The 18,062-nt window shown below is 46.1% G+C and overlaps 1 protein-coding gene across 4 annotated transcripts in view; it reads left to right on the top strand.

The window, feature by feature from the left end:
* RPTOR (regulatory associated protein of MTOR complex 1) overlaps nt 1–18,062 on the top strand; it is a 157,001-nt gene that overhangs the window by 51,337 nt on the left and 87,602 nt on the right. For all 4 annotated transcript variants that reach the window (XM_063351672.1, XM_063351671.1, XM_063351674.1 and 1 more), the window contains exons 5-7: nt 379–525; nt 8,469–8,644; nt 15,355–15,414. In XM_063351672.1, coding sequence (XP_063207742.1) covers nt 379–525; nt 8,469–8,644; nt 15,355–15,414 — 383 coding nt within the window. The remainder of the gene's footprint in view (nt 1–378; nt 526–8,468; nt 8,645–15,354; nt 15,415–18,062) is intronic.

The raw sequence follows: 18,062 nt of genomic DNA, 5'->3' as shown, positions 1-18,062 counted from the left end.
AAATTAAAGACAGCTGGTTTACATCCTTCATCAGAGTTGCAGCAATGTGAGATAAAATTGGACAGTTAAATGCTGATTGGGCTGTTAGCGCATATCACAGCACTCTGAGTTTCAGAATTTTAGTTTAGGGATTAGCATTTCAGACAATACCACCGCAAAATCTTACTTGCCGCTTGTGTTGGTGTTGTGCCGGTAGTCCTCATTAGCAGCAGATGTTGATTGGTATTTGTGTTGATTAATATGCTCAATGTTCAGTCTAGGCTTTATTTTGTGATTTTAGAACTGGAATTTTTTTGTGTGTCATTTATTATCTCACTAGTGAAAGTTCTGCTGCTTCTCTGCCTCTTGGTAACTCGAGTGTCTCTTTTCTTCTTCCAGAACTATACTCAGTATATTCCTCTCTCCATATACGACCTGCAGACTTGGATGGGGAGTCCTTCCATTTTTGTCTACGATTGCTCTAACGCTGGCCTTATCGTCAAGTCCTTCAAACAGTTTGCACTACAGAGGGAGCAGGAGCTGGAGGTGAGATCTCAGGCTGTCGCAAAGGTTTCACTGGGGTTTGGGCCGCAGGGTTAAGTTTAAGCTTGCTTTGCTCCGTACAGCTGAAAAATGTGTTTAAAGCTATGTTGGAAGGCAAATTAATTTGCAAATAATTTTGCCGCTCCAGTCTTTCTGGTTCAGTTTCCTATCCTATTAAACTAGGAACAATTTTTAATACAAGCGCTAATTAAATGGTAACGTTAATAGAATCAATTTGTGCCCTAATGGTCTTTTCTGACGAGATAAATGCTGAGGTGAACTAGACATATTTATTTTAGTTGCAAAAGTCTAGTATCTGGGTATGTATTTGGATGTAGTTAAAGTTTTGTGCTGTTGAACTGAACGTAAAAATGCAAACCGAAATAAAACGAACCCGATACACGGCGGGGGTGTCACTGGTGGTTTCAGTTTCACAGACTGCTTGAGTTTAATGTGTTTCTAATGAAAAGCTGTCTTTCGTTGCAAATGTAGTTACTAATAAATTTATTGAAGTGAATCTGAAATGCGAAGCGGAAGGTAAGAGGTCAGGATTCGTTGTAGAGCAGCTTGGATGGTTCGACTGCCCATTGCCAGCAATTCCTGCTAGCTCTAGCTTGCGGGGAAAGCACATTTTTAAAAGGTAAACTTCTTACACTCTCACAGTTCTAAGACATTGTTTTGTTTGTTTTTTAAAAAAACAAACCACAACTTCAAGGAAGGAATATTAATTAATCAGGCAACTGACTGTCATAAATACAACCTTCAAGCAGACACTGACAGTATCCCTGGCTCTAATTCTTTTAATTCTAAATTCCGCTTTTGGAGGTGCTTTTGTGGTGACTCTTTTGGCAGGTGGAAATTCCATTCTGCTGACAGAAAGCAGCCCAATAGCTTGAGATGTGCAGATTGTTTCATTGTTCCTTCTCCTCAGCCGGGGATGATGCCATACTTTGTAAAGACAAGAAACTTCCCAAAGCCTCTGGCTTGGGAAGAACATGAAACTGCGAGACACAGATCAATAGTACGGGTAACAGATGCCTTTTGAAGGTTGCCATCTTTGTAAGTCAAGGGAAGTGTCTGGTGGTCGTACTCTGCTCTCCTTTTTCAGGATTTCCTATCAGCTTGAGACTTTCTTTGTGATATTTTTCGGAGCCTTTCTCTTTTGCTTGTACAACGCACCCGTCTGGATTTTTGTTTTGTTTTCTCGTTCTGTTCCTAAGCAGGTTAAAAATGAGCCTAACTTTACCCTTTCTTTCCCTGCTTTGTTCATGAATTTCCTTTTTCCTTGGCTCTTGCTGAGCTCTGGACTGACTCTGGAGCTGTGTGGGAAGGGAGGTGGCCGTGGGTGTCCCTGTTGGGTTCTGCTGGGTGACAGGTACGTGGCTGGGGTGAAGCCTGTGCAGGGAAGGGCGGACGGACGGCGCTGGCTGCAGCGAGGCGCTTGGGTACCGTGAGAGAGACGGGCACAAGTAACGATGCCAGCCTTTATTACAAGAAGAATACTAAATTCCATTCGAATCCTAAATTCTGGGGTTTTTTTCATTTGCAAAACATGTGGGGTTACAGAGGAAACCTGCTTTGGTATTTCTTCTCTTCGCAACACAGGTTAAAACTACCAGTTACTTCCATTATGAAAACACTTTCAGGGTCGTACGTCAGCTTTCCATTCTCTGTCTTTAGATTTCCTCGCTAAAGTCTTGCTGAGATAACTGCTTATTATAATAGAAAGCAGAAGATTTGGTCACAGATAGCGAAGTGCCTACAGGGTCATACAAAGCATGGTTGAGAATTCATTTGGGAAACTATAAACTATTGAATTGTTCAAATTCATGAAAAGTGAAGTGGAGCTGGAGCTGGTACTGGGAGGGGCTGCTGAGAGCGATCAAGATAATTGTCAGCCCGTCTCACCGAAGGGAGATTAGAGGAGTTTGCCTTTCTCTGTAGTCCCACAGGGAAGGCCGAGGGAAGCCAGGGCTATTTAGTTTACATTTTTTCAGGATCCCTTGTTTTTGGATAGCAGAGAGCGCTTGCCAGGCGCCATCAGATTTTACGGTTCCACCAGAACTGTAAAAATTAATTACAACACGCTTATAGGTATGCTTGCAACCCCATTACATTTGGCTTTCATTGTTCATGGAATATAAAGGCTGGTACTCTTTCTTAACGTAAAATCTAAATCCTCTTCCGTCTCCAAAGAGAGAAAGCACAAAAAGAAATGAGAACTCGGGAGTGCTAGAAAAGCAGTTAACGCTTCTCTGAGATACCTGAGAAAAGCTCATGTTGTAGCGCTGCGTGGTGCGTTGTCTTCTTTATAGAGCTGCTCCGAAGTAGCACTTGGAGAGTAAATACATTTTTTCCCTTTTGTTAGTAAATAAAGTATGGCCAGTGTGTGTGAGTGAATCATAGAATTGTCAGGGTTGGAAGGGACCTTAAAGATCATCTAGCTCCAACCCCCCTGCCCTGGGCAGGGACACCTCCCACTAGATCAGGTTGCTCAGAGCCCCGTCCAGCCTGGCCTTGAACCCCTCCAGGGATGGGGCTTCCACCACCTCTCTGGGCAACCGGTTCCAGTGTCTCACCACCCTCATGGTGAAGAGCTTCTTCCCAACGTCCAGTCTGAATCGACCCATCTCTAGTTTTAATCCATTCCCTCTAGTCCTACCATTACCCAACATCCTAAAAAGTCCCTCCCCAGCTTTCCTGTAGGCCCCCTTAAGATACTGGTAGGCCACGATAAGGTCTCCTTGGAGCCTTCTTTTCTCCAGACTGAACAACCCCAACTCTCTCAGTCTGTCCTCACAGGAGAGGTGCTCCAGCCCTCTGATCATCCTCGGGGCCCTTCTCTGGACACGTTCCAGCACGTCCATATCTTTCTTGTAGCAGGGGCTCCAGAACTGGACGCAGTACTCCAGGTGGGCAGATAGGAAGAAGCCTATGGGTTCCAGTAAGAAGAGGAATTTGTATTCCAGAGGCAGGACCTGTCCTGCCATCCCCTGGCGGACAGACTCCCATTGACACCAGCTTCTATCCGCAGGAGATGGCGGCGGGGGCCGAGGCTGGAGGCAGATGCAGCTCTGAAGGCACCAGAGCCAGCTCAGCTGCGACTGGCTTTTGGTGGGATGGGGAATGGGCAGATGTGGAGATAACTGTGTCATTTGATTGTAGCTCTGTATTGTGTATTTACAGGGCAGTGATTAAGCTAATAAAGTCTGCCAATCCCCATCATTCCTAATATGTCACGGTGTTGCGAACTGTAAGTTTGGTGCTACTGATGCAGGGACTGGCGCGTTCCCTGCGCTCTGGGAGACGTGGACTGTCTCAGAGAAATATCTGTGAATTGGTTTAATTTCCAACTGGATGGGCAGTTAAGCTAAGGGTTTGGTTTAATATGTGGGTAAACAAAAGTACGTATTTTGCAGATAAGAAACATCCATTTAGCAGCACAATGTGGTTATGATGTGTGATAAATTAGTTTAAGATTCAAAATGTATATTTTCCAGTTGATCCTGCCTTTATTTGTTTTGGTTTTGTCCTGCTATTTGTATCAGAAAGCGAGTGTTTTCCTGCCCCAAAAGACACTTTTCAGACCTGGAAACTGACCCCGGGTTATAGAAACAGGAGTTCCTGCTCCTGCTTTCCCAACTGATGCCGGGTCGGGCAGGACAGGGGTAAGGCCCGGGTGGATGCTGGGTGGGCAGAGTGCGCGGACGGCCACCGGCACCATGGGAAGGTGGGGATGAGCCCGCGCTGCAGAGCCGGCGGCAACCCCAGAGCCCACCCTGGGCACCCACCGTGGGGCTCCGGGCTCCGCACGCTGCCTGGGGTGGAAGGGGTGGCTCTGGGAGCTCTGAACCGTCTCATCAGCTCACCCTGGTGATCCTGTGAGCGGATACAAATGACCGTAATTCTGGAGAATTTAGCAGGCACTTCAAGTGTGCTGTGCTAACAATGATAAAACGGTAGGCTGGTTATTTCTGATTAATTTTCGGTGTAATTGTGACATTGTGTTGCCTCTGACTCACGCTGGTTTCATACAGCAAAGCTCTGCCATCCTAAGGTCCCAGTTGAGACGTGCCGCGGTGAAGGCTGAAATCTGTCCGCTGTATCCCGTGCAGCAGAGCACGCGGCTCACTTTTTGATTTTTCAACTTCATTGTTAGAATTTTCCAGCGGCGTACCTTGCAGTTGTGGGCCGCCTCGCTGTGTTCTTCGGCTGTGCGGGAGCTGGGCGCTGCGCTGGGGGTGCCGCTTGGTTTTCCCCGTCAGCAGGGTACATGACTAACGAGTCCTAATTGGAGCTGAGGAACTCACAGCTTTTATTTTTCCATCTCCAACAGTAATTCTCCAAAAATTAGCTTAATGACAGCAGAGCAGAACGTTATCTGTCATTAGCATCACGTCTGGGGGGAGAAATTTTTCTAATCCACCATCTGCTGGGAGGGAGGAACATCCCCTTTTCTGTAGCTGCATTAATGCCTGCCCGAGGGGAGGAGGGTGCTCCTGGCAGGAACTGGGTGAAGCTGGCAGGTCCAGCTGACGCTTCAAATACCAACAACCCCTCCTTTCCGTCTTGGGGCAGAGTTGCTCCCAGGTTTACCTTGAACACATCAGTTAATTCAAAAAAGCTTGGTTTTCTCTCAAGCGCTTGTTTCTCAGTCTAATTGTGTAGGTACATAAATGTTTTCAGTAACAGTGGCTTAAAATCTGTGTATTATTTCCCTCTGTGTTAATTACAAGCAGTAATAGTTGCAAATCCGTTAGCTCTTCCCCCGGATAGACACAGCTCTTGCAAGTAGCAAATGTGATGCTCCTTAGCTTGGGCAGCTGTAATTTGTTTTCAGGACAAATTAATTACCACCATCTTACGATAGCATATTTGAGTATAATTGATAAATTTAATATTACCACTATTATTTTGTCTGAAAGGCTGTGGATTGTCAGTTGCCCTGAAATAACAGTAAGTAACGCAGTAAGTGCTGGGTTGAGGGCGAGGAGTTTGTACTTCCAGAGCTCACACGGGAGGATACCGGGATTGTTCCTGCTGCGGGAAGCTGGGAGTTGGTTACGGGCTGCTGCAAGGGCTGCCTCTAACCGACCGCGTACAGGAACTGTCGATATATGAAAAACACAATTACAGATTGCAGGTAATAGAAATAATTAATAATTTTGAGGACCTTTCAAATACGGTACCTTTACACAGTCTATTTACTGTTTTTACAGTCGTGAATGAGTATTTCTTTGCCAGTTGATATTTTTAATCTTTCTTTAGGTTCCGACTTATTCCATATCTTGCCCTAATAAAAAGGTACATTTGTGAGGGAACCAAGCAGTCTAGAAAGTCTGACTTCAGTGGATGTTCTAAAGACGCAAAAATTAATGTTCATAGTGGGCTTTACTCGTCCCTCTTTTTTTCCCTTTTCTTTTTTTCTCCTTTCGCACTTACTTTGTAAAATAATCTTTTTGCTACATCATTATCCCTGCACGCCTGACGGCATCTGTAATTACTACCTGGTATTGTATGTTCCCTTTATGGTTGTTAATAGTTCATCCCCTAATGGGCAAATATTGGCACTGGATGTGTCACCGCTGCTGTAGTTCCTGCTGCTGCGCCGGAGCCAGGAGCTGAGCGGGTCTTGCAGAGTGAGCTCCCTCCCCGACGGCACCGAGGGCTCTACCAGAGCGTGACAAACGTCAAGTCTTCAGTGTTCCACGCTGCTCAGGAGGCAGAAAATCCATCTAAATGTACTTCCTGCTTACGGATCCCATTTATGAGGATGCCCAGAGGGCAAGTCTGTCTTTAGGGAAGGAGCAGCCATAGCTAAGCAGTTTGGCTGCTTTATATTTATAAATCTGTGGCGAGCTGAGCTTTTCCACTGTCTCTCATGCCTTTCTCCACAAATAAAAGATCTTTTCAGTATTTTAATTACCCTTTTTTTGTTACTGGTGTACAGCTTAAGTTTTATTGAGAAGTGCAGTAAATGTCAGTAGAGGACAAGCGGGGACTTGAGCGTGGCTTCATTTCTACCCCGGGGACGGTGGGAATCTTTGCTGAAAGCGGCTCAACTGAGAGCAAGGACAAGTCTTGGCTAATTTGGCCAATTTGAGAAAGCCGAAGTGTGTCACTGCTGCCTCTGGGAATGGAATGGAAAAAAAAAAGTATTTAAAGAATCAAAAAACTTAATAGGTTGCAGAATTTGTGAAAAAGCATCTGAAACTTCTCCATAGCTTATCAGGTTCCTTTGCTAGACAAGAGACGTGTGATTCTGTTCCCTGTCAGAGACACCAAATAGATTTCCTCTTCAGACAGGCAGAATTTTTCAGGTATGAAGATGGTAAAGAATGAATTTCTTAGTCAACTGTATCACCTCGCTCAGTTGGCAAAAAAGAAAAAAGAAACTGGCGGAAGCGTTGGTCTTTGAAAGAACGTACTTCTGTTATTTTTGCTAACGCAGCACGTAGGTGACTTTGATGGGTCTTCCCTTTCTGACTTGTACGTGGAAGGGCACTGAAGACACCGCACGGGTTACGGTTCTTTGCCCTTTTCCTTTAAGAACCTTTGAGTACCGTAGATCAAAATTTTGCGTGGCTGAAGCGTTTAGTTTTGTTTGCTTGTTTCAGAAAGGGCCTGGAAAGATTATCTGCATTTTTCATTGTGTGAATTATTAGTCTCAACAATCATACTCTTAGTAATTTTAATTAAGAGAATCGCTGTGGTTTTGAACAACGGGAATATCGGTATATATGGTATTTCTGCTTTAGAGACTGATGTTTGGACAGATTAATTGCTTGCCATAGTGCAGGTCAGAATTTTAGAAACTCAACTCGCTCGCAGCAGACTTGACCTTGGTTTTAAAGCACCAGTGACTAAGCCCATGTAAGTGTCTGCTCGTTTCCTGTTCTTTCTTGCCTTTTGAAAATTGATCTACAGCATGTGGAGCGAAACAGTTGAATAACATTTCTGCAAAGCTGGTTCTTGTCTGCAGACGAACAAAGGCCATCGGACCAACCCACTCCATCCGTCCGTGGCTGGTGCGAGATCTGCGCTAACATGTCTCAGTTCTGAGTATTTTAAACAGGCGATAGTGCCCAATTAAATATAAACTAATTGACTCTTGGAAAATGCTGTCTTGTTAGAACAGTCCTAGATCTTGAGATGCAAAGACCTTACTTTAGAGTTATTTTTCAGTGTAACACTCGCTGCTTAGAGCAGAAATTACCATGTTTTTTCCGTCCAGAGGAATTATGTGTAAGGACCTGGAACCCTTTTACCAAAGGATTGATTAAAACTGTCATAAAACTATCTGCTGATAGGTTACCATTTGCATTGCGGAAGGCAGTGCACATTTCTTTTTCTGTTTTTATTGGAAGATAGCCTCTCTGATTGCATACTGTCATTTTCTCTCCTCCTTTTCCCAGCTTGACCTTTTTGCTCTAGTGAAGTAGAAAGATGTATGGGGAGAAACACAGGGGGGGTCAGTGTCCTCCTGGCTTACCAACAAGATCATTCTCTGCTCCGTGGCAGGGAATGCTGCCTCGCACAGCCGAACGAATTCCAGTTTTCCATTTGAAGCTCTTCTGCCATCTGCGGCGAATGGTTATGTGCCACAGGAAGGATGGGTTTTGCTTAAATGTAAAAGAAAGAATACTTAACCCAACTTGCTTCTACAGCGCTTGAGTCCAGGCTGGCAGATGTGAACTGAGGACTCCGAAGTGGTGATCGCAGTTCAGTCTGTTGCAGGTTGCTGGTGTGGTATTGTCATGGTGAATACACTTAAATACTCTTAGTTATACGTGAGTTAAAACTGTGACTGGTGCTACCATAGTTTTACATTTCTCCGAATCCAGCAATCCGTCAAACTTTGAAGCTCTTCATTAGATATTTTCAAAACGGTGTCGAAATTAACTTTACTGAATTCATAAACTGAGTAATCTCCTTGATCTCTCCAGGTGGCGGCGATTAACCCAAACCATCCACTTGCTCAGATGCCTTTGCCGCCCTCGATGAAGAACTGCATTCAGCTGGCGGCCTGTGAAGCCAACGAGCTGCTGCCCATGATCCCCGATCTGCCGGCTGACCTCTTCACCTCCTGCCTTACTACGCCCATCAAAATTGCTCTGAGATGGTGAGTGTCTTCCCTGTTATTGAAGGCAAGCACATAATTTGTGTAGCTTGTCTGTTGAAATGATAGATTTGCTAATCCAAATGTTTCATCTAACCTAAAATTTCTCTGCAATATTGAATTACAGGATTTGAACTATGCGTTTGGGATGGCGTTTTATTAATCAGAACTAGAAAGGTGAAAATATCGTTATCTTCTACTTATTACATTTTAGATTCCGGCTCAATATCTAGGTTTGCTCAGATTAAGGGATTTACTGTTCTGGGAATTAAATATCTGCTTCTTCAGAGAGCAGAAATAGGACATAGTGCAATACAACTTTGTGTAAATTGTCCTTTGTACAAATCATCCTCCAAATATTGCAGTCGCTGTAAATAATACAGTAGCATTAAATAATGCTGTAGTGGAAGAAATTGAGCGATAAACCAAAGAAAGATGTTATGGAATGACATACCAAGCTAATTAGGCAGAAAGTTATAAAAGGCCGCTACAGATAGCAGAGCTTTGGAAGAGCCGTGTTTTACCCAGCAGCAGAGGATGACGAACCGTTGTGGTGCGAGGAACTGGCGTGTGCGTCCCGCTACACGGCTCTGCCCATTCCTGCTCTCGGCACGTTTCTCTTGGTCCTCCCAAGGTTACGCGTGGGCCAGAACGCAAAGCTTCAGGCCGTTTCCTAGGCTGGGTTGAAGCAGGCGGGAGCCTGTAGACATTGCAGATGATGGTGAGCGATTGAGTCACCACATCTTCGAGAGTCATTAGCTGTCTGGTGGAGATACTCGTAATAATTTACAATTCTTGCACTCTTTCTGACTTACATAAGCAACAAACCAGGTGAGTTACCCTGCCCAGGCTCTGGCTTAGGCACGGGGTGCCTCCCACAGATACCTTCTGCTCACGGCAGGGACAGCACGAGACCTGTTCAGCTTTTTGTCCCGTTTTTGATTTCCTGAGCTCGCAGGGTATTGTCTCACAGAAGAGAGTCGCAGCCCGTAAACGCTGGCAGAAGTCTTGGATAATTTTGAGAAGCAGGGCAAAGCGCTTCAGTGACCTTAGCAATATTTTCAAGGGAAGATTTGGAGAGAGATAAGGAGAAAATGATTTTCCTAAGCCAGGCATCGGGGATCAGGAGTCTGAAGTAACGTGAGACTAGCCAAGGAACGGCAAACCTCTAAACGGGTTAGGCAGAGGTGTGCTCCTCTCAGAGCTTTAAAATCCTTTTCATCTTACTTTTTCCTTCTTCTGTTGGAAAAATGAAACATTATGTTGTTGTTCTAAGATACCGCTCTGGTTGCTATGCTAACCGCTCACCAGAACTCACAAGTGAGCAGGTATGCAACAGGACTGAGCCTGCTGATTAGCCAGAGACACTTAATCTCATCTAATCCCCAGAGAACGAGGTGCTTCCCCTTCTGGGACAGGTGAGGGGAGGTTGGCTTCCATATAGCCCACACTGGGCCAGCCCTTCTCTGCTGCAGCCGCTGTCGTGACATGGAGCTTCACGAGCTTTCCCCTCCCGACGCTGGCGTGGTGGGGGTGGGCTGGCTGGGAACTGCCTGCTGCCTGAAAATTCTTAATCTGCCCGCACAAATCCTGCTCTTTGAAAAGCTAAAGAAAGTTACTTTGCGGCAAAATTCCTTTAGGGGAACTTTGAGAGATAGTGTTTTATAATCAGGAAAATAACAGTTGCAGGGAGCTACTTCTATGGTGTGGCTGCTGTTGGATCGCGGCTGTCCAAACGTGGAGGAGTTCAGGTTTCTGCTGGTTTTATCTACGGAGAAGGACCTTGAAATTTAGCTGAACGTTCCACCAGATTAGCTCAAGGCTAGCAGCGATGAATGCAACTCAGTAAATACAAATGACGCTTTTTAAAAAATGAGTTGCTGAATGGAGTCCAAACCCAATAAATAAAACAAAAAGCGACACAGGATTCAGCAAATGGGGGGTTGAGTTCGTAGGGAGAATGTTTTCACCAAAACACCGTGTTACTGTGGGGTCAAACAGTTGCTTTTCAGAGTGGCTGCACGGAGGCTTGCAGTTATTCTGAATAACTCATTGTTTGCACGGGTGTTAAATCAGTTCCATCAGGATGCAGTGACACCACTGAATTTTTGTTGTTTTCACTAATTCATAAAAATCTTTACGGGAATCCCTACCGTGGGCTTTGATGCCTAGTGAAGATTATCTGGTTTATAGAAAACTGAAGTTTCGTAATTGAAGGGAAAGCTATTGGCACTGAGACTCGGGATTCTCCTTCCCTTGCAATTATCCTTCCCTTCACAGTTTGTGCCATAATTAACGTTAAGATGCTGAAGCTGTGTAAGAGGGTTGTGGTTTTTTGGTTTATTTTGGGAGGAAGTCCCCTCCAAACATATAAACTGCTTACACAAGAGTGTTTAATGCCCCGTTTATATGCACCGAGAAAGGTTTTTGGGATATTATGAGCAGTTCAGGAATTTTCTGTTATTTCATCTCCATGGGAACGCGGGAGGGGGGCGATGGGGGCAGGTTCTCAAGCAGAGCTACACCTGGCGTGAGCACCAGCTATTCTCAGGCTGTCTCTCGTTTGTCTTTGACAGGAAACGCATTTGTAAAAATGCAGCTCAGGGGAAGGATTTAAAACTATTAACCTCAGCTGTTCTCGGGGCTGATGCTGGTAGATGCCATGCGAACTCCTGCATAGTAAAGTGTTTCCTACTACAGCTCACCCAACGGTGGTGTGGGTTGCTCACTGCACGCAAAAAAATTCTGCTCTGTTCTCTGATGGCGATTATGCTCCCTTTATATTCCCTATCGATTGGTGTTATTGCGGCTGGGTTTTTATCTGTGCCAGTCCTGTAAATAATAAGCGCTCGTTTGCAGAGCGTTGTTATTCACTGCTGCCGAACACGCTAGGTGCAAAGCCAGACCCTCCTCCCGCGTTCCAGCTGTTTGATGCAAACCGTATGTTGGTGTCCTAAAGCAGGCAGTTAACCGAAAATGAAGATGTAAACCTTTGTCATTAAAACTTCTCTTTTACTTCACTTTAGCCCTTTTACTAAAGCTGGTCCGGAACCCTGCAGAATTGCCTTTGGAATATAACATTTTTGCAATTCTGGACTGACAGGCTAATGAGGTTTCATATACTGAATTTATGGGGAAATAAAATTTTGATGAATAAATTTCTGTACATCCTATTTTATACTCTGTATTTTAAGTAAACAACTGATGGACAAAATCACTTCTCAAATGGCATTGTAGCTGCATCCACTTCAGACTAATTTCAGGGAGAGAAAAATTGATGCTGGTAAGAGAAGCCCAGGTCAGTCGCGCCCTTTTGGCTGCGGTGGTGAAACTCCTAGTGACGGTCTGCCGGCTCCGGGAATCCAGGGTGTGAGTTCTGGCTCAATACCGATTATCCTGGTGCGCAGTGACCGCTGTGAGCTGCCTATTCCAAATATATGTTGTAACTATATATAGCTGTATATGAGGCAAGCTTAAAGATAAGCCGTGTGGGTTGTTAATCTTGAGTGATACGCGCTAACGAGGAGGTAGACGCAGCTATTGCAGAAACAGGCAGACGTTAGTATATGTTTGGTGCGGTGCTTTACGCAGATCTGTGTCTCTCACGCTGTCTAAACCAAAAAGCAGCTATATTGGAAGCTGTGATCGGTAGTGCCTCGTATGCTTATATTATCATCAGGCCCTTAAGACATAAACAAGCTGCAGTGATATTTTCACCATTTTGCACATCAGGGAGAAGGCTGTGCTCCTCTGAATTCTCCGAAGGACCCTATGGCTTTGCACCATGAACTCCCACTCATAAAAGAGTGATAGGGCTCCGGAGAAGTGCTGGAAAACCCCTAAAACCAAAAAGAAACAAAAAGTTGGGGTAGTGCTCAGATTCGGGAGTTTCAGAGATGCAGTTTGTATTTGGCTTCTGATGTACAGCAAGGTTGTAAGTGCATGGAAGAAAGAGCTTGACCCGTGACACCTGGTTTTACGTTGGGTCAATTCAGACAAACATGTCTTAAACGTTACGACAAAAAAGTGTTTCTTTATTCTAACATGTTTATTTTGCATTTCTGCTTGAAATTTTGGGGGGTTAACCGAGCCAATCCTCCGTCCCCCGTTGATTTAGAGAAATTAAGTGGAGTTTCAAAATATTCCCGTGCTATCTGAGCAGGGCCCAGTTGAGCATTGTTATGCGTGTTTCTGGTTTTCTTCTTTATTGCCTGGCATTTATCGGTGTGTTTACACGCGGCTCTAACATTTGCCTGATGTTTGTGATGATGACACCAGCCACCACTTGAGGCATCGCATTTAGAGCCGGGGAGCGATGGAAGGGGGTTGCAGATACAGGGTGAGAGGAACATTTTGTTTACGAGTACATTTTCTTGGCAATCGGTGGTTGTCAGAGAGGAAATGCAGATAGTCTGCTCCTGGTTAAATGGGGGTTTAATGAACTACTCTCTTTCAAAGCGTTCAGGGCCATGGTGGGTGCTTTACAACCGAAACGCTGTAGCAGGCCGGGCGTACAGAGACGCAGCGAGCGCTGGCTGCTTTGCTCCCGCCCCGGGGAATATCGCACACACCCACGGTCAGGGCAGGACGGGGGCGTTTCACTGGTCAAACACAACCTGGTTTTATGTTGTTCTCCTTCAGGAGCCGTGAGCTCAAATGAAATAACTGAAATCTAAGCTTATTTCCATGTTGCCCACAGTGCCGTACCCGCAGCTCCCCCGGGGAAGCGCTAAACGGCAGCTGCAGAAGGCGCTTGGATGTGAAAATCGCCGTTTACAGCTGCCCCTCAGAGCATCCTGCTGCGGCAGGAGTGGTAGGAAACGCTTGGCACGCTGGCATCTCTCCTGCCTGTGTCATGAATTTCTGCACGCGTGGGGCAAGCTTTCTGCTTCTAATCCAACAGGCTGCAATCAAAAGCCTCATGCTCAGGAGAAATCCTGGCAAAAAGGAGGCCGATGTGTCTGTCTGCCCCACGGCGGACGCGCTCTGCTCCTGCGCGTGGGCTCTCGCCCCGAGCAGCCCGGCTCTGCTGGGCATGGGGAGGATCCCCATCGGGTTTTTTGTCGCGATGGCATTGCGGCAGCGTGCAACGCCACCCTCTTAATCTGTAGGCCTGTAAAATATTGCCGAGTGAGTGAGGTGAGGTCAAATTGTGGCTCAGGTGAGAGGCTTCTGAAGTAAATACAGAATCCTGCATGGCATGGCAATAGGCGGAACTCTCCTTTCCTTATAGAAAGCAAATGTGTAAGGGTACGAAGTTGTGCTGGCTCCGTTGTGGCCCTTTTGCAGGTATGTCATAGTGCAGAGGAGCTGGAAAGTCTTTTGGCTTCCTTAGTCTGTGGGGAGGCTCCAGCCCAATTCCAGCGACCCAATTCGGCCGTGCTGAATCCTGCCTGCGGGTGTCGTTTGAGCGGGGTATTTCCCTGCGTGGTTCTCCAGAGCACTGCTGTAAGATTTTTATGTTTTAGCGGGTTGTATAGGGATCCCACTGTATTTTCACAGATAGCTTTACAACTTTCTTTCCTAATGATGGATGCGCGCGCAGCAGGAACGCAGCCTGGAGACCACTTAGTGTTTCAGAGCCCGTCCCCGTTCTTGGCAGGGATGGATGTCCTGCGGGCGGGGGACGCCACAGGAGAACTGGAGGGTCCTCAAGATTTCAAAAATGGGCTCTGCACATCTTGTCTTTAAAGAAGTAGTTGTTCTCTCCTTTCCCTGGGGCAGGGCCCTCTGGGTGCGGGTACCACGGCTGTGGTGGCAGGAGGGCTGGGGCTGAGGGCAGGAGGTGGGACTGGGCCAGGCGGTTGCTCCCGGTGCCACGGTGCCCGCGGAGCTCTCTGTTCTGGCACAGAGTGACGTGCGGAGGTTAAATACCCAACTTGTGTTACGCCGATGGATAATTTCTTCATTAAACAGAGAGTGGATTTCTGAAAGTCTGGGAAAATGGGTTGGGAACGTAGTGATACCGCTGAGGAAGTCATTCCTCATGTTGAACTTGCTATTTTTTCTTCCCAGGTCTATTGTTTCCCACTTCTGCCCTCTGGGCCGCAGAGCGGGTCACCGAGAGTTTCGGAGGAGGGAGAGGAGGCCTGGGAGGGTGGGCGGGCGATGGTGGTGTCCCCCGGCCCCGCAGGGGTCCCCAGGGACAGCGAGGGGCAGTGCAGGGCAGGCGCTGCGGCCCCCGGGGCCAGCCCTCCTGAAGGAGGGGGATTTGTGATGCTGAGGAAACGGAGTCAGCATTTTTTTTAATTAAATAACTGAGGTGTTTGAACTTGACGCCTCCCTCTCCTCCCCTCCTGCTCTCGCTTTCCTGCCTGCGGCGCCAGATCTCGTCAGGGACGCGCAGCCAACGCTAATCATTATTCCAGCAGCATAAATCTGCTCGGCTCCGGTGTCGCCGGCTGCTCCCGAGAGACCGCGCTGGGTGACTGTGAGCCCTTTCCCCCCCGCTGCCTGTTGGAAAACTTGTCACCGTGACAGTTACAATACCCCAGTTTTGACACCTGACGATGGAAATCGCCGCATAATCATGAGTGTGACAAATATTGAGGGCCTTGTTTGATTCTTATTATGCTGTGGCAAAGTTTTTTACCCAAACACCATTTTAAAAGCAGAAGCACTGTAATAAAGAAACCTTCTTCCATATTCTTTCTGCAGAACCTTGTCATTAAATATTCAATTAGTATGTTTTATTTTTATTCTCTTCTCCACAGGTTCTGTATGCAGAAGAGTGTCAGACTGGTGCCAGGAGTTACACTGGATTTAATAGAGAAGTAAGCCAAATTTTATTTTATCTTTTTTTTCCCCTGTTGCTCTTAATTTCCTCATTATTTCTAGCATTTCTCTTATTTGTCTGCGAGGAAGTTTCTTTGGAAAGCTTTTCGCAGAGTCCGTACCCACGGTATTTGTCACGTCTTGCCTGGCTGTGTGCTGCTGGGCTGAGCAGCGCCCGTCCGAGTGAGCGGGGCCGGGAGCTGGGGCTGCGCTGGGGCTCGGCCCCGTGCGTTCCCAGTCCCGGAGCTCTGGCCGCTCATGCTGTCGTCCTGGACCAGCCCGAGAAATGGCAACGCAGCCCCAGATGGTGGCCACAGCCCCGGGAGTCCAGCACTGAAACCCACGCGCGTGGGGGGCGGTGACAGAGGGCACGTGCTCGTACACCCCACATCACCAAACCCAACTGATGAACAGAAAAACACGTCACCAAAAATATGCTGTCCTGCTGCTCTTTGTCTGCTGGCGGTTATGTTTCAGACTTAACACCGTTTAAACATGTTACAAACCTTTCAGCCAGGCAGTATTTGAGCATAATTACTGGTTGTCAGGCAGCTGAGGCAGACGGATTAACCGCGACAACCGTTCTTCAAATTCTACTTCAATTTATACGAGCAAGGTAGACTTTGAAATAATAATAATAATTGTCAGCTGTAGTCTTTGCTGGTTTGTAAGATTTTATTTATTTTTTTTTTTTAAGGGAAGCATATTCTTTAAGCCAGGGCGGTAGCTGCTCGCAGCCAGCAGAAGCAGGAGCTCTGCGCTCCCTGCGGGTTGTTTTTGAATGCCCGGTTCTTGGAACATTGATACACACACACACAAACTGTGTGGGAGTGATTAATCAAAGATTGTTCAATTTCTGAGAAATTTTGCCTCTAGAAATCCTGTTGTTGAGATTAGTTAGAACTCGCACATGGATGTCCAGAGTCCAGTTACCATCTTTTGTCCCAGGTGAAGACTCCAGTATTGCAGGGCATCCTGAATAGGGGTTTGGAGAGCATGTATCTGGATAAGCGTGAATTCTTTATAGAAATATATTATCGTACTTTCGTGTTTTTTAATAAGCTGCTGCATGGTGTAGCGAAGGGCAGCAATCATTCATCGCTCGTGTTGCCAATAGCAAATGATCTGCTACAGCAGAAGCAACGAGGGCGAGATTGCATCCGCTGAAATTTCGTGTTCAGTTTTTGCTTTAGTAAATCATTCCATGTTAACTTGCATGTTTTACATTCCGATGAGGTTAAAAATGCTTCTCAGTGCTACCAGCTCTTCCACAATATGTACTTTAGAGAGTCAGGCTCATCAGTAGCATGTAGGTATTTAATCATGCTAATTGTGGACGTGAGAATGTGATTATCCTATCTCATCTCAGTTGGGGACGCTAAGCAATGATTCTTGTAAAGCCGTATTTCAGAGGCACTGATCTTACCAAAACAGAAGTAATTTTTCAGTTTACAACTAAAGTAGTAGAGCCAGGACCCCAGCTACGTGTTAGAGCGGTTTTCAGAGATGCGTCGGTCTAGGAGAAGGTCCACCGCTGGATGTTGTTTTCTCTGAAAGCCCTTGTGAAAATGTGGTGGGGTTTGGTTTGAAGGAGATGAGGAGCAGAAGGAAACCTGCCCGGGTTGACCTGGCCGTGCCTGCGTACTCACAGCCGTGCTGACGGCGTTATTGGTCCTGAAGTTAACAGCTGTTTGGTGGTGGAGAGGGGGGTATTTCCCTGCCTGTTGTCTCAACGGGCAGAGTGAAGGGAAGGGGTGTTGTTCCGCCGTCTCCGGCTGCCACACAGCAAAGGTAAGCTGAAATTCTTCCTGAACCCACGGGCTCGTCATCGGCGCAGGCTGAGATCGCCTCAGGTCACGGGATAAATGTGTTCCAGAACAAGGACTATATTATGTTAATTGCAATGAACATATTGCTACAAGAGTGTGTCTAATCAAAGAACATGTGGCGAGGGTCGGCGAAGGTCTGAGCCAGGTCGCTCACGAGTCGGCTTCACCGAGCACCCGCATGTGCTGCGAGGGTTAAATACTCTTTAAATAATGGTTTAGTGGCAAAAAGAAAAAATGTTTTATTCAGTATTCTTATTGGTAATACCACAGCACACATGCATTCTTTAAAGGCTGTCTTCACAGAAAGCGTGCCAGAAGAAGGTTCCTGTAGATATCAAATATTTAAACCTCATCATCATAATCTGCTACATATATCAATTATAGAAAACACGTGGTTTTTATTACAGTCTCAAGATAGGCCTAGAATACTTCATGGATTGCCTATGTGTATATTGTAATTTATAATTTAGTTGTCTTTAAAACTGGGGAAAGAGTTTATATTGCAATTAAGCTGCAGATTTAGAGATGGAATTAGGCTGCAGCTTCTTTGAAGGGCTCAGATTTCTAATTGTCTAGGCTACACCAGCACCCTGATGAATAAACGTGGGGTGTATCCTAACGTGCATTTATATTACAGGTCTTCTGAGATGAAGCCAAAATAATCCCTAGTTTAGAAGTAAAGATCTTTGCTGGAAACAGACAGTAAAATGTAAATTAAAAAAGGAAGGAAAATGATGTTGATGGAGTACGAGGAATTTAGGAACCTCTGGCTGCCGCTTCTTAAGACTCTTCAGTGGCAGCATCAGAGTCGGGCATTC

Source organism: Chroicocephalus ridibundus, chromosome 14, assembly GCF_963924245.1.
Source record: "Chroicocephalus ridibundus chromosome 14, bChrRid1.1, whole genome shotgun sequence".
Lineage (NCBI taxonomy): Eukaryota > Metazoa > Chordata > Aves > Charadriiformes > Laridae > Chroicocephalus > Chroicocephalus ridibundus.
This window is presented reverse-complemented; position numbering and strand designations above follow the sequence as displayed.